General features: G+C 44.6%; 2 protein-coding genes across 2 annotated transcripts in view; one reads left to right on the top strand and one right to left on the bottom strand.

Moving 5' to 3' along the window:
• LOC144806080 (uncharacterized) overlaps positions 1–27,105 on the bottom strand; it is a 235,032-nt gene that overhangs the window by 10,425 nt on the left and 197,502 nt on the right. The window lies entirely within an intron of this gene.
• The window catches only part of LOC144806063 (uncharacterized), a 137,389-nt gene continuing 126,649 nt past the window's right edge, over positions 16,366–27,105 (top strand). Inside the window, exon 1 of the mRNA XM_078672511.1 lies at positions 16,366–16,796. Coding sequence (XP_078528637.1) covers positions 16,608–16,796 — 189 coding nt within the window. The 5' untranslated portion in view covers positions 16,366–16,607. The remainder of the gene's footprint in view (positions 16,797–27,105) is intronic.

The following is a 27,105-nucleotide window of genomic DNA, read 5'->3' as shown; positions in this document are numbered from 1 at the left end:
CATCTAGTGAATCAACTGCTCACACATCTATGCACAGAGTCATACACCTCACACATCCACTCATTCTTCAATATATAAGACATATTTTAACTTTACAGAAACATACAGTCACTGGATGTTGTCATCAGTGATGTCATCAGTGATGTCATTTGAGATGTCATCAGTGATGTCATCAGTGATGTCACTGACCATGATGTCACTGAATATGTATATTCACTGAAAAAACCATAGGTTATAGACCATATATAGTTAGGAATTAGCATTTAGAAAACCTTATTTTACTCACACAAAACCATTGAAATTCCATATATAGTTAGTTGCACTAACTATATATCGCGCACCCGCAATCCACTGCTGATGATGTCACATATTACATCATTCATGACATGGTCAGTGACATCACTGATGACATCACTGATGACATCTCAAATGACATCACTGATGACATCACTGATGACATCTCAAATGACATCACTGATGACATCATGACACACCAATACCAGTTACTACATACGCACTCACTGATTCCTACGTCTACACACACATTCACTCATTCACCCATACAATCACTCATACATACAGTCACTCATTATTACAACACTATCATATGCACTCATACACCTATGCAGACAGTCACACACTGCCACTCATCCATGGAGTTACTCACACACCAAGTCAGTCCTGTAAAGAATCAATCACACTTCCATTTCTTCATCTATACAGTTAAACACAGAACACCATACTTCAGTGACATCACTGATGACATCACTAATGACATCTGAAATGACATCACTGATGACATCTCAAATGACATCACTGATGACATCATGACACACCAATACCAGTTACTACATACGCACTCACTGATTCGTACGTCTACACACACATTCACTCATTCACCCATACAATTACTCATACATACAGTCAGTTATTATTAGAACACTATCATATGCACTCATACACCTAGTCAGTCCTGTGAAGAATCAATCACACTTCGATTTCCTCATCTATAGTTAAACACAGAACACCATACTTTTCACACATATACTAACACATACTTACTCTCTTATACAATCACTGATACAAGTACACATTGATATGCACAGAGTCACACACCTCCCAGCCAGCCACACACACACTCAGTCTTCCATACATCCACTCATTCTTCAATATGTAAAACGTATTTAAACTTTACAAAAACACACAGACACTAGATGATGTCATCTGTGATGTCATTTGAGATGTCATCAGTGATGTCATCAGTGATGTTACTGACCATGTCATGAATGATGTAATATGTGACATCATCAGCAGTGGATTGCGGGTGCGCGATATATAGTTAGTGCAACTAACTATATATGGAATTTCAATGGTTTTGTGTGAGTAAAATAAGGTTTTCTAAATGCTAATTCCTAACTATATATGGTCTATAACCTATGGTTTTTTCAGTGAATTTTCAAGGTTTTGTAAATGCTAATTCCTAACTATATATGGTCTATAACCTATGGTTTTTTCTGTGAATTTCATTGGTTTTTTAACAGCTAATATCTGTAGCTGTAAAATGTATTCTTCTTTAAATCCAAAAATATATTTTATATGTTTATGAATAATTTTTTTTTAAAATATTTTTTTTTCTTCGTTCCCGCTTCGCGAATCGGGAAGCTTCCCGTTAGCTGACCTTGATGCCGCGAAATAGACCGCGAGCCGGTAAACGTTTCTTTACCGCAAGTGCCGCGTTAGAAAACAACATCGTGACGCCTCCCGTCCGCATGACGTTTCACGTTGTCGCGTGATACGTCATATGACGCGCTACGTTAGCGAACTGGTACGCGAAGCGAGTCGCAAAGCGCAGGTTTCTGGAAGCAAACCGGGAGGCCCTGCAAAGCGCTTAACGTAAACACAGCAAGTCATGTGACTTGGTAATAACACTTTTCATTGGTTCATTTCACTTTTGGTTTCCTAATGATGTAAGACTAGGTCATATAATCTAAAATGAACACTTTTGATTGGTTGAGAACTCTTGTTTTTCCCAAATGATGAAAATCCCTCCTTCTTTCCTCACTCTGACTTTCATCATTGTGAGAGAAAGACCCTTTGTGATCACTGAGCAATGGCTTCTTTAGTAGCTTCAGCTGGTGCTTCCCCACCACCTCCACCACATCCAAGGAAGAGTGGACCACCTGCTCAAGTTATAATTCAACAAGAAGAGGAAGAAGAGGAACAGGACGACGAGCACGAAGAGAGGCAGTTTTTGCCTGAGCAGCCCAGGACGTCTCACCGGAAAGAAAACTTCATTTGGCAATTTTTAGGTCTCGCCTGTCGATGCGCATGCGCATCGAGCAAGCGAGACTATAGGGGCTCATCTACACTTTATCTAACTTGCAAGGAATCGTGGCGATTCCTTGCAGTGCCCGTGACTTTTAAGCTCAATGCGCATGTGCATTGAGCTTAAAAGCGCGTGCACAGCCGCCCGCATTCCTCCGACACCTTTGAAGTGAAGCTTAGCTTCACTTCAAAGGCCCGGTTCTTCACACCCACATGCCGCTCTGCCCTGCTCCGCCCCCTCCCCTGAGTCATCCTGCCTGCGTGTCGCATTTCTCCTCCCCCCTCCCCCCTCCCCTCTCTTCCCTCCGTCTTGTTAAATCCATTTCTCCATTCCACTAACATTCTTTCCAGACACTTCTCTTCACAACCGCCCAACTTCAACGCCCGTCTCCTCACTCTATTCTTTTTACAACCAGTTTACTCCCCGTTTCTCCACTACCTCTTTGCTGCTCTCCCTCTCACTTATCTTCGTTTCTCTTCTCTCTCCCTCCTCTTGTTGTCTGTGCGTCTCTGTTTACCCGCTTGTGTGCCGCTCTTACCTGTGTGTATCTCTGTCTGTTGTTACTTGTTTTATGTCCTTTGCTCTTTCGGTCTCCGGCAGGCCCCCTCACCCCCACCCTTGCACTCCTTCCCCAAAGCACGATATGACTAATAAAAATGAGTCTTCCCAACCCTCCTCTTCTCTCAGCCCTACTACTGCTCCTTCAAAAACGTGTGCTTTTTTCTTGTAACGTTTTGATGTTTCCGAACATCGGCATACTTTCCTAAGAACTCACATGGCAACGCGGAGACCCACCCACTATGCCTGGCAGTGGGGGTTGGGGTTATTGCTCTTCAGACTAATGATAAACACACTTCCAATTGAAAAAAAGTCTCAGCTCATCCACTGCCCTGTTGTAAAATTTAAATTCTGTGGCTTTATACTCACTGAGCAAAAACCCGTGTGCCGTCTTGTGTCCATAATAAACAAGCGCATTTCCCCGTCGCAGCAAAAAGGGTTCGATTGCAACGAAGGACAGACTGCTAATTTTAGGCTTGCACTCCGACTGTGTCCATATTTTTCTCTCATAGATATGATCACAATAAAGCGTCTCTATAAACATTTATTTCTGTATTTAAGGGATATAAGATTTTGCCTTTCTGCCCGTCTTAATTTGCTGCTCCCCATGGTCACTGTTTGCGTGGAAGTCCCCAGTCACTGTTCCTTCACGAGACCGTCCTCTGGGGCACAGATGGCTCCCTCCGAACTCCAGACACAAAGGGCAGACGGCACTCCTAGAGCAGAACGGGGCGAGGGTCAATTTTGTTGGTGCTTTGGGATGTTTAAAAAATAAAGAAAACAGTAAACCAGTAGAAGGGTAGATGTGAAAGAAGGAGAGGTGAGGAGTGTTAAAAGCACTCTGTGCCGCTGCATTTCTACGTAGGGCTCTGCCTTCGCAGAAGTTTTCATGGCTCTCGTGGACACCCTTGGTGTGTGTGTGTTTCCTGCCCTTTCCTGTGACCCTGTTGCTTTTCTGTTGAAGTGTTTTCTGGGGGCCTACTGGGGGAAGGAGTGGGATGTGTCAGCCTTCCTGCACCCAGCACACTACTCGCACTAACTATCACACTCTCACAGACTCTCCCTCTCTCACACTCTCACAAACTCTCACTCTCACTGACTCACTCACACTAACTCTCTCTCACACTGACTCTCACTCACACTGACTCTCACTCACACTGACTCTCACTCCCACTGATTCTCTCACTATCATGACAGACTCTCCCATTCTCTCACTCACTCACTGTCACTACCAGACTCTCACTGACTGACTCTCCCACTCACTAACTCACTCATTCACTGTCCAGACTCTCACTGACCGACTCACCCACTCTCTCTCACTCACTAACTAACTGACTCACTCACTGACTGACTCGCCCACTGACTGACTCGCCCACTCATTCTCACTCACTGACTCACTCACTCTCAACACATATTGCAGTACAAATGCAATAGGTGTCACATTTGCGAAAGTTATGACTATTGGCATTGTCATACACAATGCCAATAACTCAAACTTTAATGCTGCGAGACCTATTGCATTGTAAATGCTTGTTTAAAATTCCCAAAGGTCAGAAAAAAGTAAATGCAAGATACGTAACTTGCCTTATATGTCAAGATAGACTGTCCAGAGGAACCGAGAAAAAATACAGTTTCGGAAACTACACAATGCATCGCCATATGACTAGGTGGCATCCTAACAACTACAGTGCTGCACAGTTTCGGAACGACCTAGATAATCTCCCTATTATGGCCAGAAGATCTGTTGTACCGGAAGTAACGGGACCAGAGGGCAGGGAGATGGTGCCAAATATACAAATGAAATTTGGTGAAGTAAAACACATCTGCGTATTTTGCGATGGATTCATTTCCTACGGAGAAAGAAGCATCACTCTGATCAACAGAGCTATTGACTATCATATGCAAGTTTGTACGAAACGCCCAAAATAATAAATACTTCTTTTTTTGTTTTGTTGCTCCTGTTGAGCCCTTTACAATGAATCGTTTTCATTGCCCCCTCCAAGAAAAACCCCAAAAAATATAAAACTGTTCAGAAAAATTCAAAAAAAGTAAAAAAATGTTCCGAAAAATAATAAAAAAAATATAAAACAACAAAAACAATAAAAAAAAAGTTCTTTTCAGAACTACCTCCCCGTTATTAAAAAATTGGTACAATATTTGGAACTGTGCCAACCTCTATTTCTCTTAGTTCGCTTCCCAGTTCGCTCGCCGGTACGCGAACCGGAAGCGAACCAAAAACAGTAAGTATAAGGGAAGGAAACAGACACTTATGTTAAAAGAAAGACAGCTATAGGGGAGTAAACTAGAGATACTATTACCCGTAATCCACTGCTGATGATGTCACATATTACATCATTCATGACATGCTCAGTGACATCATCAGCAGAGGATTGCGGGTTTTTTGGCAACGTGCCTTATCCACGGTTTAATAACGCTGCCTTTTGCTTTATATAAGTTTTCAAATTGTATGAAATATATACCAATAGGTCGTTATGAACCTTTAGGTAGTGCTTTTCTTCATGAGGTCTGGTCGCTTCCATACACATACAGATGTTTCAAAGATGATCAAGAAGTTTATCTGAATGGAGAGGAATGCACTGAGACGCCAGATCATTCACTAATGTGTAGGCACATACAGTTACACGGTTCATGCAACAAACACCGACCAAATATGGCTTGCGTGTTGCAAGGCACGCCAGTTCCTGCTATCATCCCCACGTTCAAGTTGTTGGAAAATGGTAGTTATTTGATGCTCAATAATGAAGATTGTTCTGAATTAATTAAAAGTATTCCTTTTATCGTAACAGTAAGTGAACGGGTTATTTGCTGCAGAAATGTTCTATTTCCTCCCACACATGAACATAGGGAGTTTTCAATCTGGCCACAAATACCAACCTTGGGACAGATTTCAACGGCATGGCAAGAATAAGAGCTCTTTTGTCTCAGAGAGAGGTGTCCTTGAGTTCGGCCCGTGAAACTTTCGTGCTTCACATAGCGAACACCCGTACAGAGGTGCAGACCCTTTTCAATTCAGATTTGCCTTTCAATTTCAGCAAGATGGTTCCGACTATCTTTAACGCATCCTCCACAAAGGCCCTGGCGCACTTTTTTAAAGTTGTTACCAGTGGTCTTGTGACTTCATTTGAGAAAATCTTTGGAGTCATCCCTGCTTCCTTTCATTCTATTTTCTCCACTCTGGTTTGTGGATTGGCATTTTTACTTGCATTACCAGCGGACGCTCTTGTGCTTTTTTACATTTTTAAATATGGATGTCCCTCCTATGCAACCTCCCACCCTGCAGCTGCTGACACTGTTCCGCAATCGCATGCTAGAATATTATGGCACAATGCCGTTGGCGATATTAAGCACGGCATATGGATTATCTTTTCGATTCTCCTACTTCACCTGTGTCCAGCCTGTATTTCACTGCCTGACCTGTGATTTCGATTGGGCCATTGATTTGTGTCTCTGCGGACCGGTTTCTCCTGACGTCGACTTTAATCAGCTGATGACTCCTATCATTACTCACGAGTTGGTTTGTCCTGGCGAAAGGATTATGGCTGTGGCATTGATGCATGGACTACTTGGTCCCTGGAATTTACTGGCGGCAGCACAGTCTTTCTTGGAACAGAGCTTTCTTGAAAACCCACCGAGCTGTCCTCTGATGGTGATAGAGGATCCGGTGCTGGGAGAGCACGTATGTTCTTTTCCGCTTTTAAATTGGATGGCTGAACTGTTTTCGGATGAAGACGGTGACTTCCTATTGGAGGCTGTTGCAGCTTATTTTGCATACACAGTTATGTCATAGACCTTTTTCATGTTTGATATGCTGAGTACTAGCATTTCATTGACAATTCATTGACTTATTTGTCAAGTTTTTATTATTTACCTTGCCTATTGGCTTAAGACTCGATAAAGTACTTGGCTGTTTTATTTTTCTTTAGCATTAAATTTTCCTAGTTTTTAATGCTTTACCTTGCGGACCGTCCACATATAAACTTGGGATGTATGACGTTAAAACGCATGCTTTTACAACGCATACCGTTACAACGGGACTTTTACAACGCAAATACTATTACAACGCATGTATTTACAACGCATTTTTTTACAACGCAGGTACCTTTACAACGCATACCATTACAACGTAAGTATTGGTAAGTATATATAATTTTTTTAATTGTATATTATTTAAAATTAATATAATTTAATGTAATTGTATTTAATTTAATTTAATTTAATTTAATTTCATTTAATTAATTTAATTTAAATTTAATTTTATTTTATTTTTACCCTGTACCCCTTTACCCAAAAACCCAAAACTGACCCTGAACCCTAAAAATACCCCTTTACCCAAAAACCCAAAACTGACCCTGAACCCTAAAAATACCCTTTTACCCAAAAACCCAAAACTGACCCTGAACCCAAAAAATACCCCTTTACCCAAAAACTGAAAACTGACCCTAAACTCTAAAAATACCCCTTTACCCAAAAACTGAAAACTGACCCTGAACCCTAAAAATACCCCTTTACCCAAAAACTGAAAACTGACCCTGAACCCTAAAAATACCCCTTTACCCAAAAACTGAAAACTGACCCTAAACCCTAAAAATACCCCTTTACCCAAAAACTGAAAACTGACCCTGAACCCTAAAAATACCCCTTTACCCAAAAACTGAAAACTGACCCTAAACCCTAAAAATACCCCTTTACCCAAAAACTGAAAACTGACCCTGAACCCTAAAAATACCCCTTTACCCAAAAACTGAAAACTGACCCTAAACCCTAAAAATACCCCTTTACCCAAAAACTGAAAACTGACCCTGAACCCTAAAAATACCCCTTTACCCAAAAACCCAAAACTGACCCTGAACCCTAAAAATACCCCTTTACCCAAAAACCCAAAACTGACCCTGAACCCTAAAAATACCCTTTTACCCAAAAACCAAAAACTGACCCTGAACCCTAAAAATACCCCTTTACCCAAAAACTGAAAACTGACCCTGAACCCTAAAAATACCCCTTTACCCAAAAACCCAAAACTGACCCTGAACCCTAAAAATACCCCTTTACCCAAAAACCCAAAACTGACCCTGAACCCTAAAAATACCCTTTTACCCAAAAACCCAAAACTGACCCTGAACCCTAAAAATACCCCTTTACCCAAAAACCCAAAACTGACCCTGAACCCTAAAAATACCCCTTTACCCAAAAACCCAAAACTGACCCTGAACCCTAAAAATACCCCTTTAAAAAAAACCTAACATATAACATTTTAAATATAATTATATACTTACCAATACTTACGTTGTAATGGTATGCGTTGTAAAAGTACCTGCGTTGTAAAAACATGCGTTGTAAATAAATGCGTTGTAATAGTATTTGCGTTGTAAAAGTTCCGTTGTAATGGTAGTGCGTTGTAAAAAATGCGTTGTAATGGGTGTATACCATAAACTTGCAATCTGCTCTCATGAGATGGCACTTCTATTATCTTATTCAGTTCGTTTCCGGATCATGGGGAGGTGTCATCTAGGTCCTGGATATCTTTACACCGTGTTAAGTTAGCATGGGCTCATTACCGGTTTAAACGCCATTTTTCCTTTTTTGCAACTTCTGCACACGACACTTAGTTGTTGCTTTAACTTTCCACCTAGTAGTTCATCGTGGTTTACATGAGAATAATATGTTATTGCTCTACTATCTGCTTTGCTTGTTAAACTATATCTGTACAGCGAGTGCTAAAGTTTCAAGAACAACACGATACAGAATTGTTATGAGGTCTGATCTCCACGACTTCATACTCATAACATAAGTGCAACTTCTGCCAATTCTGGGCATGAGGCGGGTTTTATATTGCTTTGCCGAACACACATACACAACAGTTGATGCGGTTCACATGAAGAGAGAGCTGGTGTATGCTGATGTGATTCCTTCAAATCTAAGACACTAAAGTATGGGCACGCCCTAAACCAACACAAAGAGACCTTCTTAGCAAATAATATAATATGTGTATTAGGGAGGGTGAGATATAAGCAGCCGCGGGCCGTGGAGGGAGTTACGGTGAGGCAGGGAGGCGGGGAGGGGGAGAAGCAGGGTGGAGCCCTCTCTACCTTGCCCCTCCCCCTCCCCGCCTCCCTGCCCCACCGTAACTCCCTCCACGGCCCGCGGCTGCTTATAAGTGTTGCTAACTCTTATTCATTTACAGCATGTTAACATACTGTCACCATTCGCTTTTTATGTACTAGTAACTATGCTGGTAATTTTGCTACTGATAATATGTGTACTTGTATTCTCCACCCTGCTTCTCCCCCTCCCCGCCTCCCTGCCTCACCGTAACTCCCTCCACGGCCCGCGGCTGCTTATAAGTGTTGCTAACTCTTATTCATTTACAGCATGTTAACATACTATCACCATTCACTTTTTATGTACTAGTAACTATGCTGGTAATTTTGCTACTGATAATATGTGTACTTGTATTATCTAAGATACTACGCCTGAGAAGACGGCATTAGTAAATAAACATTTCAAATACACATGTGTTCTTCTTAACTCCATGTTCTGGTTTCTAAGAAATATATAACGACCGACTGTTCATGAGTTCCACGTATCCTGAGGTACTATAAGTTCATAATCTGGATTGTCTAAACATTGAGAGTTTGTTATATCCAATGTGACACTGTACCTAGCTTGCTAAGGAGTTTTTGATTACTAACGTGAGTTTTGGGACACCCTAATTCGCCGAGGTTCCAATCCTCTGTCCACAGTTCTGTGTGAGAACAGAAACCCTGCGACAGGGGCACCCCCGACCCTTGCTGGAGCTTCATCACACTTGCGATACAACTCCAGCAATGCGCCACCTTTACGGCACAGATACATCACGCATCTGTGCTGTTTTTGCCCCATGATGCGCCGCATTGTAAATGCAGCACACCATAGGTGACGGAACAGCGGCACAGAATGACTAACACATCCCTGGTGATGCGCCAGTCATCATAAATGTATCCCTATGCTTCTTATCTTGTTAGAGATGAACCGCCATATGTATCATCAAAGTTTTTTGCATTTCCTAAATAGCGAACTTTAAGGAATAAATAGCGATTCTTTACCATTCCTAGTTTGCGATTAGCTATTTGCTAATTACAAATTACCCATTCATTTCCTTCATTTCCATAGGGCGGTTGGACTCACTTTTAGCTCGAACGGCTGAATGGATTTCCACGAAACTTGGCAAAATTGTAGGGACTGGTAGCCCGATGTGCCTTTGCTATGTCTCAAGATATATGCTCCAGTGGTTTTTACGAAAATTAACTTTGAAAAATATATATTGGGCTACATTGGCCTATATATATGTTGGAGCCCAAATGTAGCCCAATGTAGCCCAATGAAGCCCAATGTAGCCCAATGTAGCCCAAAGATGGCCGCCAGACACACAAAAAAACAAATGTAGCCCAAATATCAGCCAGATGTAGCCCAACTATAGCCCAGTGACAGAATGACCAATCAGCTTCGCAAACCTCCGTTACGCGAAGCGGACCGCTGTTACAGATATATATCTTTTTTTGAACGTTAATTTCTCAAAATCCACTGGAGCACATATATTGAGACCTAGCAAAGGCACATCGGGCTACCAGTCCCTAATATTTTGCCAAGTTTCGTGCAAATCCATTCAGCCGTTCGATTATTATTATTATTTTTTTTTTTTGCCCCGCGGGGCCCTTTTAAAACCTCCACATCAAACCTAGGGGGTCAGCGAGGATCTACTATGCCCCCTTATAGTTATTTCCCCCTTTGTTTTGACCTCCTCTTGTCTCTCGATCCTACCGAGAGACAAGATGGCGGCCGCTACGGACTTTTTGGAATGTTGACAGACGCCGGAGAACCAATCAGCTTCGCTTCACAAAGCTCCGTTGCGCGAAAAGTACGCGTCCTGGGACGCTGCCAGGTCCGCTGTTACAGATATATATCTTTTTTTAAACGTTAATTTCTCAAAATCCACTGGAGCACATATATTGAGACCTACAAAAGGCACATCGGGCTACCAGTCCCTACAATTTTGCCAAGTTTCGTGCAAATCCATTCAGCCGTTCGGGCTAAAAGTGAGGCCAACCGCCCTATGGAAAACTCAATGTTAAAAACACATTTTGGGACCCCCCTTTTTTCTCGGCCCCCCCTTGACAAACCCCCCCCCCAAATTTTCAAGGGCTGCTCAGAAACAAAATGTGCCATTTTCCTGAAAATTTCAGCCAATTCCGTCCACAAACGCCAAAGTTATTAGACATAGAATTTTCAAAAATCCCATAGAGAAAAAATCCTAACTATATATACCTACTGGCGACCGCCAGTAGGTAATATATGTATATATATCACCATACAGATCAGAAGTGTTTGAAAAACTTGATGTAGATCTTAGCTTCTATAGTTATAAATATCTAATGAATTGTAGTTAGTACAGAACACCAGTTTAAGGCGAGAGATGTTTATTTCTAGTCGCAGGCTGAAGGGAGAGCACAGATGCAGGTCCTACACACAGTACCGCCTTTCCGCAATTGACATAATGCACATTCCAATAGAACCCCCACTGCATGCCATCCTACGTCCTATGACTGCAGCATACCACACACCTTCCCCCCCTTAACACATTGACCGCAAGAAGAAACAACGTGATTATAACAGGCAACCAACAATTATATGACAGCATAAACATATAAAACTATACAAAGGACACAATTATAATAGAGAATGCCCCACTGCAACACTTAATAAATGCACAACTACAACATCCTTTAGTTTCGCAGGCATGTTAACAACTTTCCCAACTTGGTCGTCTTACCATTGTTTGCTACAATGGGTACTCCCCCTACCTCTGAATCACCAAAAGGAAGTAAGTTCCCAGAACCTACAGGCAATTCAGCAGATGAAGAGGAAGCAGTGTTGGAATCAATTTTGGAAGGATTCATCACACTCATCCCACAACCAGTGTTTGGATGAAACTACCAGCTTGTTATTCCAAGACAAGATACTGTTACACTTGGAAAGTTTGCTAAAGTGCCAAATCCTACCATAACTTAACCTTGCAGAACACGTGTACACCTCCACAACTTTGTAAGTAGAGAACAATCTGCTGTCACCATTGCGCAACTTCCCACTAAGCTTCACACATACCAAATCTCCTTCAAGGGCAATTTCTTTGACTTTGTTCCTCTTGTCATAATAAGATTTATAAACGTTCTGAGCACTAAGGCTCTCTTCCCCTCAACATTTTGAAAGGACTGTACCCCGTTACAGTTGGAGTAATTCTGTAAGCCCAAATCATTTTATCCACTCCACTTCCTAATTCTTACCCGCATTAATGGCACACTAGACGCTACCCATAATGACTCTGTTAAAACGTTCAACAGCCCAATTGCAAGCTAGGTGATAAACAGGGTTTATTTTTCTTTTATGCCATCTCTAGACAAAAAAAATGACAAAATGTCTTTGCTGTAAATTGCAGCCCACTATCACGTAAGAGTTATTTGGGGAACCCTTCTCTTAGAAAAAATTTCTCTAAACGTTTTAAACACACTTGTGGAATAAACTACCTCCAGCACCTCCAGCTCAGGCCATTTGTAGAGCAGATCAAAAGTACTAAAACACACAGAAGAGTTCAAATATTTGGGAATTTTGTTTCACTGGATTCCTCGCTTAGGTATACTCGAAACCTTCTTCCTCCTCTCCAAAGATTGAAGAGTGATGTTTCCAATTGGAAGAAGCTTCCTCTTTCACTGTTGGGAAGGGCAGCCCTCTTTAAAATGATGGCCCTCCCCCATTTTCTCTATGCCCTGCAATACACCCTGGATGTGGTACCATCTAGATACTTTAGTGAGATAGAGAGCTTACAGCGGAATTTGTTGTGTGAGGGTAGGCCCCGTATTGCTTTACACAAATTAACACTCTCCTGGTATGACGGAGGCATATCCCTCCCGGATATCAAGAGATATTACTGGGCGTCCCAGCTGGCCGTGATCAACCACGGCACATATGGCCGGATTGACGACCCCGGATATGCTATGGATAAATGGCTTCTCCCTGGGGGTAGGTATAGCAGAGCCCTATATTCTCGACCTAATAGACTAGCATTGACGGGGCCGACTAAACACTTGGTTAGGGTTTGGCATGTGGCCACTGGTTCACGGGGCTGTAAAAATAAACTGACCATAGCCACCCCGCTGTGGGCTTCGGAGCAATTGGTCACGCTCTGGAAGATGAAAGGCTTCGATAAGTGGGATCTCATAGGAATTTCCACGATCAAAGATATCTGGGGGAAGGGGGGAATTAAATCATTTGAGGATATGCAGGTAGAATATAAACTGGCGGAGTCTGAATATTTTCATTATGGACAGATTCGTCACTCTCTTCTCTCGGAACTTCCCGAGGGGTCAGAGCCACCAGAGGCCTCCCCCCCTGGAGGACAGGATACTAGACGGGCACCTACCTGACAAAACTATCTCCTTGATTTATAAGAAACAGATCAATCACAAGCCTGACCCTCTGGAGGTGCTGAGAGACAAATGGATGCAGGAAGGAATAGAACTGGATGAGGAAGAGTGGCAGACAGCATTGTCCTCCCCTAGGGAAGTCTCAATTCCGGCCCGCTTGCGATTAGTTCAGCTTAAAATTCTCCATAGGATCTACATCACGGGACCGTGAGTGGCGCATATGGGACTCTCAGACAGGGTGCTATGCAAACGACAATGTGGTCAAGTGGGTACCTTTATACATATCATCTGGGAATGTGAACTCATCACTACATATTGTCTTAATATACATGATACCATACATAAAGTCCTTGGGGTCTCTCTTTCACTGGAGGCGAGGAGGTGCTTACTTAATATCTGGGAGCCTACTGATTTGAATACCTCACAGACGCAATGGGCTACTTTGGGATTCATGATTGCAAACGAAATATTGCCCAATTGTGGGGTGCTGGCCAACCTCCCACCCTGGAAGTGTGAGAAAACAATTTTGGCTGGTGCATGTTTAGGGAGAAAACTGCATATCTTGCGAGGGGATGCCCTCGAAAATGGACATTGATTTGGGGGCCTTGGAATAGTTACAGAGGGGGAATTTGTACACCACCACTGGCTGTCACTTTGGACGATCCCCCTTCTCCGTGAAGTTCCCATATAATTAAGAACGTGGTTTAATCTGTTTCCCCCGATACATGCTCGGCTGCCTTATTTGAACCTCTGTAATGTGATTTAACTGATGCCTTTTTCAATAAAAAGAGTTTAAAAAAAAACAAATTACTAAAACACACTTGATAACTCCTTCCTTATCCAAGATGGGACCTAAAACATCAATCAACAAATTACACCAAGGTTCTGAAGGTAGCTCAATCACCCCCAAAGTAGGACTAAGCATTTTGCGGGACTTGTAAGCAGAAGCACACTGAACACAATTTCTCACAAATCTATCCATCTCTGAATCAACCCCAGGCCACCGATAGATTTATTTATTTCTCTTCTTAGACTTAACAATACCTAGATGCCCCTAATGAGTCAGTTGCAAAATCTTTGTGCGTAACTTGGTAGGCTTAACAGCCTTATTGCCTCTCATAATAAACTCCAAGTCAGAAACGGACAATTCCTCTCTTAACCTCCAATTTTTTTTCACTCCTCAGTGATGTCACTCTGCTGATGCCATCCTCCTAGAATATACTCCTTAACTTATATCAAACACTCATCCTCAGCATACCTGGACTGCCATTCTTTCAAAGGAATCACTGGTTTAACTGAGTCCAAACAAACCCATGCAACACTGTAGTCATCCCACTCATCACCACTCAACAGGGTGCCCCTATCCTGAACTGGTGATCTGCTCAGGTAATCCGCTACCTTGTTCTTTTTACCTGGTAAGTATACAACATCATATGCATAATCTAATAGATTGAGTGACATTCTTGCAATGTGTGGTGTAGTGCTTTCTGTTCCATCAGTAGTTAGGACCTTAACTAAAGGCCTATGATCAGTGTGAACGGTGAACATAGTCCCCTCCCCATAAATACGATTTAAATGTTCTCGTAGCACACACGCCAACATTTCTCTCTCCATCACTGAATATTTTCTTTCAGATATAGTCAGAGACCATAAAGCAAAAGATATAGAACTTTCAGTATCATCCTCAGATACTTGAGACAGCGCTGCTCCCAATCCTTTAACACTTGCATCCGTGATTAAAAAGGTGCGGGATTTACACATCTTTATCACTCACTTTATGCCCTAAGTAAGAGACAGAGCATCTGCAAAGCCTGCATTTCTCCAGCTCAGCTGTGAGCCTACTAGTTTTAAGTTTATCAAGAATGGAATGCAAAGTAGAATCATGTTCTTCCTTACTTTTCCCCATGATAAGTATATCACCCTGGAAGTAAGTTAAGTTGGGAACTTTGAGGCAATGCATTAACCTTTGACAAAACTGTAGCACCTGATGCCAGTCCGAAGGGCATGTAAATTAATCTGAAACATCCTATGGGAGTAATAAAGGCAGTTACATTTCTGTTATCTGGGTGCAATTCTACTTGGTGGTAAGCAGATGATAAATCTATGGTCGAAAACCATTTAGCCACCTTGGTCAGGCTTAGAAGTTAATTGATCTTGGGCAAGGGGAACTTGTCTACTGCTATGCTTTTGTTGAGATCCCTCAAATTAATGCAAAGTCTAACCTTACCATTACTTTTCCTGGCCACAACTAAGTGATCCAACCACACCGCGCACTCTACAGGTTCGATAAACCCCTTACTCAATAACTTCTCCAATTCTTCAGTGAGCTCATTCTTAACCCTAAACACACAAGCTTCACTCCCTTCTGAAGTACAATGCGATGTACAAAGTCCTTAAGTTTGCCCACTGTGCATGATAATACTTTGGGAAAAGTGCTCTTTAATTCCTCCACCACAAATGTTTGTTCAACTATATCTAATAATAAGACCTGGTCAAAACCATTAGGATTCAGTATGATATCAAGAGCTTTCTGTTCCACCCAACCACGGACTAAAGGTCCTACATCCGCAATGTAAAGTTTGCTCACTGCCTTTAAACTAAAATTTCAATTCTCCATACCCCAACATAGGTACTTTTTGTCCCATGAAAGTGACTGGATGAGTATCAGATTCAGTTAAGTGACCTCTGTAAGCACAATAAAAAGTACCCTAAATTTAAACGCAAGTGTGCGTGTCACAGTGGCAGTAATGTGTGTGTGTCAACGTGATGGATCTTCAACGCGCTTCAAGGAACAAGTAAGTACCATAAGCAAAACACAAGTGTGAGTGTCACTGTAGCAGGTGTAGAAGAACGTAGACTTGAGTTTTACCGTGACCCCAAACAAAAAACTCCTTGTACACGCGGTGTGCGTGTCACAGAGTAATGAGGAAGGTTGAACACATTCCAAATTGCCGATGTCAAGGTAAGAACCTCTTCCATGCATGCCTGGTGAGTGTATCACCGAAGAATTCCCAAGTAAAGATGGCTGACACGTACGCACTGCCTGGCAGTGATCCGGAAGCACATCCCGAGCCTGGAAATTGAGTCACGCTGCTCCTCTCCTCACGTCAGGAGAATGAGGTGAAGAACTTCATGCATTGGTCACGAGCAGCATGTGCGCATGAACTGTTCTCATGCACAGATTCAAATGTGGCACAAGAACCGTTTGAAAGCTGGGCCCAAATTTCCTTAAGGCACAATGCCAGAAAATGAACATTGATGTGCTCTCCCCAACCCAATACGCCTTACCGGCCGAAAGCAGACAGCCTTATAGGCTCCTCACGTACCTGCAACTGGAAGACGCAGAAACAATACGAAGCAATGTGACAAGGTGGGCACGGCTGCAAGTTAAACCTAATCGTCTGCAAATTGTAGTGAGGACGGAACACCAGTTGAAGGTAAGAGATGTTTATTTCTAGTCGTAGGTTCAAGGGAGAGCACAGATGCAGGTCCTACACAGAAGACCACCTTTCCCCAACTGACATAATACATATTCCAATAGAACCCCCACTGCATGCCATCCTACGTCATAATACTATGACTGCAGGATACCGCATGAATTAACTGCCAAAAAATAAAGCACTGCCTGAAGATTCAACTAATTCTCTTCAACTAATTTCTCTTCACTAAATTGATCACTGTCCTTATTACTGCCCATTGACCAGTAAAGATGCACAGGTACTAATATTAATGTATAAACTGCTCATTTGTATTCATGGAGTAATAACTTGTCTGATACTATGGCTACGTGGCTAAATATGCACTTTACATTTTGTATTGCCAAGGAAGCTCCTGTTTTTATATATTTTAGTTGCTTCAATGCAGAATTTGACCATAAAGCCAACCGTCTCTCACTACTTTTAGGTGCAGTTATACAGCACAAACTGTACTCTACTGTATTTAAACCGTCTGAAATTCCTATCACTAAACCAACCAGCTCGAAGACTACTAGTGGATCTTGGCAGGGGTGCCTCGAAAGCACAGCACTGAATCTGCTCAAGCAGAACATCTCTTCTTCAGTCCAAAACTCTGCTTAGAAGTTCCGCCAAATATATTGCAGCATTTAGTAGTGAGCAATAAAACAACTTATTAGTTGGATGTGCTTATCCATACAGAAACGAAAAGCAGAAAATTAGGAGGGTCGACTTCCTTTTATTGTCAAAATATAGGAAGAGATTGCCAGCCATGTCGGAGTAATGGCACCATGGCATCCACACTGCAGCAAGAATTAGAGGGCCTACAATCCATTACAGCAGCACACAATTCTACTGTGACTTTTCATGACCACACTAATATGGCCGCTCTTGCACTTCGCCATTTTTGTGTACTTACATATCACTAGTCAGTAAAGTGGCCAGCACTCTGACATGCGTCATGCCCGAAATAAATGACAAAAACAGCCCCAGGTCACTCAAGATCTGTCTGTGCAACTTCTTTTACCTCATTATGTCTGGCATGTTGCACATAGAGCCAAACAGCTACATTACCTGTGCATTTCTTTACTTTCTACGGCTTAGTGAATGTTGAAATCAATTTAACCAGTGAACAAAATGTGTGTTATCAAGGCTTTGTCCTGATCACTGTCTGTGACCTGTATCAGGAGAGATGAATGAATGAAAGGATTTCTAAAGCGCATGGCTACTTCGAAGAGTGCCAGCAAAATTAGTTGAGAACTTATAAGAAAGTGAAAAGCCAAGTCTTAAGTTGCTTTCTAAACGATTGTTTATTGTTCACTGGGCGGAAAGGATCTGCCTCCGGAACATTGTCGTTTTACCCTCGAAACTTTGGCCAGGTGGCCATGTGAAGAGCGCAGAGATCTAGAGGGAGAGTAGAATTGGATTCTAGAAGACAGATAATCTGGGCAAGAATGGTACAGTGCTCGATATATAAGGGTCAAGGTATTAAACAATATCCTATTTCGGACAGGAAGCCAATGCAAATTCTTCAAATGAGAAGTGATGGAAGCTCGCTTGGGAAGATATAAGGCCAGGCGAGCAGCAGCTTTCTGAACAGTTTGTAATTTCTGCAGTGGATATTGTGGGAGTCCTGCATAAAGGGCATTAGCATAATCCAGTTGAGGCATCACCAGAGCCAGAAGAACAGTGATCCTAACAGGCAGGGAAAGGATTCACAGAATTTTTTTAGCGTACGCATCAGACCAAACAAGTACCAACTACTGAATTTATTTAGGTTTGTAAAGTCAGTTGTTTGTCAATCTTGACACCCAGATACTTCACTACTTCAGTTTAGGAATAAGGAAAAGGAGACTCGCTGGCCAAATGAGTTTCTAAATTGAAAGTGGAAAATGTGCCCAAAGCTAAGAATCTCCGTCTTACCAGTGTTGAACTTGAGTTGAGTAAAACCCAGCCACTGAAAGACAGCAAAAAACACGGTTTAATGGCGTCTTGATTGATTGGCTCATCTTTTTTAAAGGTAAAGAGTAACTGGGTGTCATCGGCGTAAGATACTATCTTGGCCCCAAAGGACTTGACCAAGGTTGCCAGAGGTGTCAAATAGATGTCAAACATGGATGGACTAATGGCCAAGACTTGCGGCACTCCCAGAGAGACTTTCCTCCTACCAGAGGAAAAAAGTGGCAGCCATACCTCTTGGTGTCTGTCTTCGAAAAAGGAAGCCAGCCATCTTAACGCCATACCCTTAAGGCAAATGTATGACAGCTGGGCAAGTAGCCTGGAATGTGGGACCCTATCAAAAGCGGATGAGAGATCTAATAAAACCAAGGCTGCTTTGCCGTTATCATCGAAAGATTAATTTAATCTCTTCAGACACTTCTTGAAGGTCAGTCGGCGTGCTGAAGCTGGGCCTGAACCCTGACTGACTGGCTTGGAGGAGCTTATTTGACTCAACATAGTTTGAGAGCTTCCGATTAACGAACCTCTCCACAATTTTTGAGGGAGCAGGCAGCAAAGAAATGGGTCCATAGTTACTTAAAATGTTTGGATCTGTTTTCATTTTTTTTTTACTTTTTAAGAAGTTACAGAATCTTGGCCTGCTTCCAGATGGAGGGAACGAGCCCAGATGCCAGGGATCTGTTAAGAAGGGAATTCAGCACTGGGTTGATGGTGTCCACTCCATTTATAAAGACAGAGAGGGGTCAAATGGAAGCCAGAACTAAGATTTAAAGTGTCAAGTCTTGAGTCCTCTAGCGGAATTGGGTCAAAGGAAGAGAGCTTGCAATGACCAACATCCGGAGGAGGGAGGCAAAATTTGGGAGGATTTGTTGCAGTGAGCTACTTTGGATTTCTGCAAATGTATTCTGAAAGAAAAACAAGCTGGCCAAGGGAAATGCACTATGGTGACATGGATTGAGGAATTATTTTTGTTGAAGATCTCAGTTGGTTTATTATCTGCCCGATTGATCTTATCCTGTTAGAAATATTTTTTTGTCACATGGATTAGGTTTGCTTAGTTTTTTACTGCTATCTTTTACTTTATGTTATTTTTGTCATGGCTGCGGCAGACTCTTTTGGCTTTCTTGCAGGGTTTTTTTCCTCCCTAAGAGGTTTATTAAAACTGGCGGCTATAGTTCTTAGTTCGGTCTCCCACTCTACTGGGAGAGACTTGCTCTACCACTGCGGATCGAACCTATTTATCAAAAACTTGAGTGTCTGAGTCAAGTGGGCTTGCAAAGGTGGGTAGCATATTTTCCAGAGTGGTAAGCAAGCTGCCTTGAGAAATTCTATTGCATTTTAAAATTTGGATTTTAATGTAGGAGTTAGTGTTGGTGAGTAGCTGTTGTCTAAAGATGCGTTATTAGTTTGATTGGACTGATATAATCAAGTGGATTGTAACTATTGCTGTTAGATATTACACAAGTTAACTATTGCACTTTAATCGTGGCATGAATGTTTAAAAATTAGGAGAAGTGTAGGGAGTTTTATTGAGATAATTTGTTTATTATAAATTTGAAGTGATGTATTATGTAACCACGTGAAATAATAAACTGAAATATAATGTATCCTGAAATTATTTTCAATTTAGTGTATTATAGAAGTTATATGTAAATATCAGACGGATCAAATTGGTATAATTAAGCTTTTGTCGCAACCTAAAGGATTTTTTGTTTTCTTTCTGCTTGTAATGATTTTTATTAATCAACAATAAAGAATTTTTTGCTGCCCCACATGCGGATTTTGCACACCTCACGTGGACCTGTCCCAAACTGCAGACCTGCTGGGAGCAAATGCACGGCACACTGGGAGGCATGACTAACCTGCCTCTTATCCCCACACCGGAAGTGGCGTTGCTGGGCTACACTGTTAATTTCCCTAAAAAAGTTAGAAGATCTGCGTCCATTGGACTGCTGCAGGCCAAAAGAGAAATAGCTCTACTGTGGGGCCGCAAGGCAGCTCCTACTGTGCAGGGTTGGCTTCGCAGTCTGGCATACTGTCCTACTAATAGCAAGGTTTATGCCAGCAGTATGCCCAGTTCGTTCCGCCATAAAAACATATGGGGCCCATATCGGACATATGTTGAAGGACTACAGCAGAACTCAAACTCTCAACTGGAACGTGGCATAGTCCTGTAGGGTGTGGGGTGACAGATATTATCCTTTAGATTGGATGTTACATACCTCTAGGGCTCCACACTATGGCAATGGGGAGCTAATTCTTCCAGCAATCAGCAGAGTGAAGATGCAGGGGCTCTAAGAAAGAACAACAAAGCCTCGTTAACAAGTAAATGGTCTTTTAAAGACCTGTGAACTACTCAGGGGCAGATTTACAAGCCCCTTGTGCCACTTTTCCCATGTTATAAGTGACGCAAAACTGGCGGAAAGGGCTTGTAAATCTGCCCCTCAATGCAGCTGTGTGTGTGCCCGGGAAGCTGTGTCAGCCCGGGCTGACACATACGACGGGGATGGGGGGGCAGAAGCCCCTTCAGCCAAATGGGTGGTGCGCACCTGCAGTGTAAACTGTGGACACCGGCACCATTTGGAGGCATCCTTGTCACACCCAGTACTTGCAAGCCCCCCAAGCAGCCTGCAGCAGACAAGTTATAGACAACATCAACCAACTCTATCTAGAAATCCTACTGCTGTCTCTGCAGGCATATCTTAGTATTTCAGAACCCGTGTCAATCTGCCATTTACAGAGCCTCTCCTGTAGCCAGTCAAGTTGGGAAAAACATTATAATTGACTGGGCTGGGTGCTACTAAAAACATTTCTTTTGCGAAAGGTTCGAGTGTGTACTAATTTGCTACATGGCTAAACACTTATAGGGTCCCAAAGGCGAGACCTATTGGCTATGACAATGCTTGTTAATTTTCATAGATTCCTTCCCCTGTAGAGTAAACGCTAAGAAAAGTTGGGTAAATATTTTAAAGCAGAATAGACTATTCCTAGCATGGCACAGTGAATGGCTACCAAATGGAAGTGCACGCAGGCGCGCATCGCCCATTGGGCTCAAAGTGCTGCAGTAACCCCCCCACCACCACCACCCCCTGTCGTGTGTCAGCCCGGGCTACGGCAGCTTCCAGGGCGCACAGACAGCCCCACCCGAGTACTTCACAGGTCTCTAAAAGACCATTTACCTGCTAACGAGGCTTTGTTGAGTTTTCACCCCTTCTTAGAGCCCTGCATCCCCACTCTGCCTTTGTCAGGAATAATCAGACCCTCCCCCCCAACATTTTTTGTGGCCCTCCCGAAATGTGGCTTTAGTTGCGCCTTTGTGTGCACGTCTCAAGTATTTTCTACTTGCAGAAATTGTATCACCACAGAAGGCCTCGCTTGTGCCTAAGACAGCAGCTGCAGAGTAAGAAGATGAAATATCACAAGTAATAGTATTTTATCCGAAAATATGGCACCCAGAGCTGGCAAATTCCGAAACCTCGGTCAGCGCTCTAGTTGTTTTAGCTCTCTGCAGCTCTCCTACTGAAGATCCGCGTCAGCCATGTTGGGTGAGGTAAATATTAAAAGTTCAGCTCACGAACCCCGCTGCTATTTTTTAAATATCTTTTTTGCAGCTCTATGAATGGCAAATTCGACCCGAAGGTATGGGAGAGTAAATATTCCCTCATACAAATACACATCCGTGTGCTTTGTGGATCCGAGGAAATAAGTGATTCGCCCTGACTCATGAGATGTTGGACCCGACCGGAAGCTCGCCCCCGGCTCCCCAGCTCCAGGTGGCAGCTCAGGCCGCACCCCCGCCCGGTGGTTGTAGAAGGAGCGGACACTCACCTTCAGCTAAGATGAAGCCGCCTTCCCTCACCGTGATCTGAAGGTCACCGGGCCCGGACGGGGTCGGCCTGCAGTGGGGAATAACAAGGCATTCTTCCCCGTGTTTGCATTTACATACATACATACATACATACATACATACATACATACATTTAAATGCGGTCCCAGGGCAGCCTGTGCTCTGATTGGACCAGATTAATGCTGCTTCTATTGGCTACAGCTGCAGCAGACTCATGCTTCCTAGACAGCCTGATACAAAAGGGGATGATGGACGGAGCGTTTGAACAAATCAAACACTCACCCCCTGTCAAATGATCTGGGTTTAATCCATCACCATTCTTTAGTTCACTCAGCCACCCCAGTTCAGACATGGCTATATGCAAATCAGTCTGACCCTGTGCCTCATGGCCTGCCATTGGCTGCAAGTATATCTCCATAGTAGTTCCAGACAGCCTGTGATTGGCTGCAAGTATGCCTCTCCCTTTACCTCACAACTGTCAGATACAGCTTTTGATAGGATGCAAGCATCCCCCTCCCCCAACTAGCTCGACACAGCCTGTGATTGGCTGCAAGTATACTCCTTGAATAGCTCGAGACAGCCTGTGATTGGCTGCAAGTATACCCTATAACAGCTGCCCTGGGGTGGGCACACAGTGGCAGCCACTCCATTAGGGCGTTGGAGCGCCGCCTCACTGCTTTCTCGCAGTGAGAGAAGCAGAAAATAAAATGGTATTTTAAATACCATTTTATTTTCTGCTTCTCGGGCTGCGAGAAAGCAGAAGACAGGGGTATACCTGGTTGGGGCAGGTATGCTTGGTTGGGGGGCGGGCAGGTGGGCTGTTTGGGGAGGAGTGACTTGCACCACTCTAAGTGCCCTGGCTGCTTGGTCGGCCCTGGGGCCTGTCAGGTCTATGGTGACCTGAGGTCGCGCATGTAAGAGGCGCGCTATGCAAAGACTCACGCGGACACTTGTCTCCGTCTTACGCGTGGTCCCGACTAACCCGGGGACACGCCCACCTTTATTTTTATAGCGTACGCGGCGTAGTACGTCGCCGCGTATGCGCACGGCTACGTGCGCTTGTCAACTAGACCGCAACCGTGCGGTCCCAACATTACATTCCTTTCCACCTTTAATATAAAACAAAATATCAGCAGCAGCAAACATGGCAACTGTATGGAGATCAAACAAATAACAAAGATCACGGCCATCCGGCCTGTTACCAGTCTCTAGTCTCTCCGAGTATCATCAGCCCACTGCATAATCGGCCATCTGGGAGTTAGGCGCAGGGTTTCTCCTCAGTCCGTAGCCAGCCGCTTCCCCACGGAATAGCACTCTCCGGGGTGGTTCACTGCTGTGAGCACTAATGCTCTGGGATGAAGCGACCACAGAAGTTAACCATCCCTAGAAAGCTCCGCACCTCCGAGATGTTGGTGGGGGGGGGAGCTGCCTGTACATCCTTGACCTTCTCTGGATTGGGAGCAATGCCTTTGTCCGAGAAGGTGTATCCAAAGAAACTGATGGTGTTGCGGAGGAATTGGCATTTTTCTCGGTGCAGGGTGAGGCCCGAGTCTTTGAGTCTCCGCAGAACCCCTCTCAGCCTCAGGTGGTGTTCTTCCACAGATTGGGCGTATATTAGCAGATCGTCGCTGACGTTCAGCACACCCGGGAGTTCGCTGAGCACCTCACGTATAGTATTCTGGAAAACTTCCGCAGCACTTGATATGCCGAAGTTGAGGCGGCGATATCGCCGTAGGCCCACATGGGTGGAGAAGGTGGTGATGTACCTGGAGTCTGGGTGTAGGGGCAGCTGGTGGTAACCTGAGCGGAGATCCATTTTGGAAAACCATTTGGCGCCATTGAGTTCACTCAGAATGTCGTCGATGGTAGGTGTCAGGTGACGCTCCCTCTTCACCGCTGCATTGGGCAAGCGCATGTCCACGCATATGCGGACCTGCCCTGGCTGTTTAGGCTTTCTTGCTACCACGATCGGTGACACCCAGGGCATGGGCCCGTCGACTTTCTCGATTATTCCCTGTCTCTCTAGACTTTCGAGTTCTTCTTCCACCTTCTTCCGGAGGTGAAACGCAATCCTCCGGTGTCTGAGGGCTACTGGTTGGATGGAAGGGTCTATGTGCAGCGATACCTCTTTTCCTTTGAGGCATCCGATGCCTCGGAACGTGTCTTCAAATTCTTCTAGAATGGCATCTAGTTCATCCTCTAGGACTGCCATGGCATAGAAGATAAGTTGCAGTTCTTCGGCTGTCCTCCCACTGAGTAGCATGCCACTCCCTTCTTTCGTCACGTATATGGTGGAGGGGACTTTCTTGTCCTGATGACAGATTTCAGTTTGGAAGCACCCGATGAGTGGTATTGGGGTTTTCTGTCCGTAGGCAAATACCCGGATCTTCGCCTTACATAGGGTTGGCTTGTCACGCAGTTGGTTGTACACATCTGCTGCCATCAATTCTATTGAGGCTCCCGTGTCTATGGTGGCTCTCACCTCTTGCTGGTTCACTCTTATTCGACACTTTGGGAGACGCTTCTTCTTCCTGGCCGGATGGTCGATGGCAAAGACATAGTGTATGGGGTAATCATGGACGTCGTCATCCATGTCCTCGCTCTCCGGGCTGTCCCTGATGGCGTGTGCTGCTTCCGGCTTTGGTTTAGAGGATCTGCATACCGAGGCGAAGTGATTCATCCTCCCGCATGCGCCACATTTCTTGCCGTTTGCTGGGCAGTCTTTCGCTCTGTGAGGTGTACCTCCACAGTATCCGCAGTCTTTCCGCCGTTCTTGTGGCTTCTTTCCTCCGAACGGCCGTTGTTTGGGTCGGACGACATTCACTTGTTCTGCTACGTTGACTTGTTCACTCTTTACCGGCCTGTGCAAGGCCGCCTCCATGTGCGACGCTCTCGCTCGCGATAGTTCCTTGGAGCGGCCCAGTTTCAGGATCTCGGCAAGGGGCTTCCCATCTTCTTGGAGGATTTTGACCCTGAGGTCGGACGAGTAGCAGTTTTGAATTATTTGGCCGCGTATCTCTTCTTGTTCATCCCTGAAACCACAGGTGCTGGCGAGCTCCCTCAGTCTCCCGTGGAAGGCATCAAGAGATTCATCAGCTTCCTGCCTGGCCTGGCGAAAGAGAAACCTCTCGTAGTCCTTGCTGGCCATGGGCTCGAAAAAGGCGTTGAGCGCCTGCACCAGGGTGACATAGGAGTGAGGCGTGGCCTCCGTCAAGGTCTTGTAAATACGGTGAATGTCTTTACCTCCTAGGTGGAGGAGGAGTGCTCTGCGCCGGTCCCTCGCCGTTCCTGCACCCTCAAAGTAGAAATTCAGCCGCTCCGTCCAGTCTTTCCATCTGGGCGCTAGAGATGCAGGCGCAGCGTCGACCACAAAGGGCTCGATTGGGGGTATGGCCGTCATCGTGGCGCGGGTAGGGAAGCTCTCTCCTGGGGCACTCAGGGTCGTCGGCCTGGGCCGGTCTGGAGGTGTCCGCTGGACGGCCTGGGGAGGACTCCCTCTCCCGGAGTCCTCGCCACTCCCTCGCGGGGCGTGGCACCACCGGCAGGTCTGGCGCCGACTGGCACGTGGCGCGGCCTAGTGACTCCGTGGGGGCACCACCGTGCTCTACCCACCGTGCTCGTCAGGGACAGGAGACGCCAGGTGTACAAGCTGCAGGGCGCACAATGGAGCGAGCGTATCGCCACACCTCACCAGAGCCGAGGGCAGAGCCTCATCTGGGCCCGTCAGGATCGCGTGCAGGAGCCGGGCCGGCTCTGGAGGTACTGGAGGGCAGGTCGGAGCTGCGAGGAGCACAGCGTGGGGTCAAACAACCCTCGTCGCCATTGTCAGGTCTATGGTGACCTGAGGTCGTGCATGTAAGAGGCGCGCTATGCAAAGACTCACGCGGACACTTGTCTCCGTCTTACGCGTGGTCCCGACTAACCCGGGGACACGCCCACCTTTATTTTTATAGCGTACGCGGCGTAGTACGTCGCCGCGTATGCGCACGGCTACGTGCGCTTGTCAACTAGACCGCAACCGTGCGGTCCCAACATTAAAGGGCCGACCAGAGCAGTCATGCGCACTCTACATAAAGAAAATGGCCTACCTACAGGTGCCCTACTGGGCGCTGCCCGCGACTCCGCACCAATCAAAACGCTGCCATTGCAGCGTTGTGATTGACTTACAGGAGGGGAGGGAGCATGTCTGTTCGTGTTCAGGAGCAGCAGAGGCGGCGCGGACCCGGTCAGGTAAGTTTTAATTTTATTTTAATGTCCCCCCACCCCCGTGGTAACCCCCATACGCCCCCCCTTCCGCGAGTATTGTGAGCCACGATTTCTAACACTAAGACTGTAGACAAAACGGAAATAGAGTGCCTCTGAGGACACACGATTTGCTCTAAAGTGTCACCCGTGACTGCCATTAACATTTTTCCATCACAACGGCTGGCTAAAATTTATGGCAAGAAGACAAGACAGGGTTTGGTCGCACGGAACAATAATTCTTTT

This window comes from Lissotriton helveticus, chromosome 1_2, assembly GCF_964261635.1.
Source record: "Lissotriton helveticus chromosome 1_2, aLisHel1.1, whole genome shotgun sequence".
NCBI lineage: Eukaryota > Metazoa > Chordata > Amphibia > Caudata > Salamandridae > Lissotriton > Lissotriton helveticus.
The sequence above is the reverse complement of the archived record's forward strand: the minus strand, read 5'-3'. Positions and strand labels throughout refer to the sequence as shown.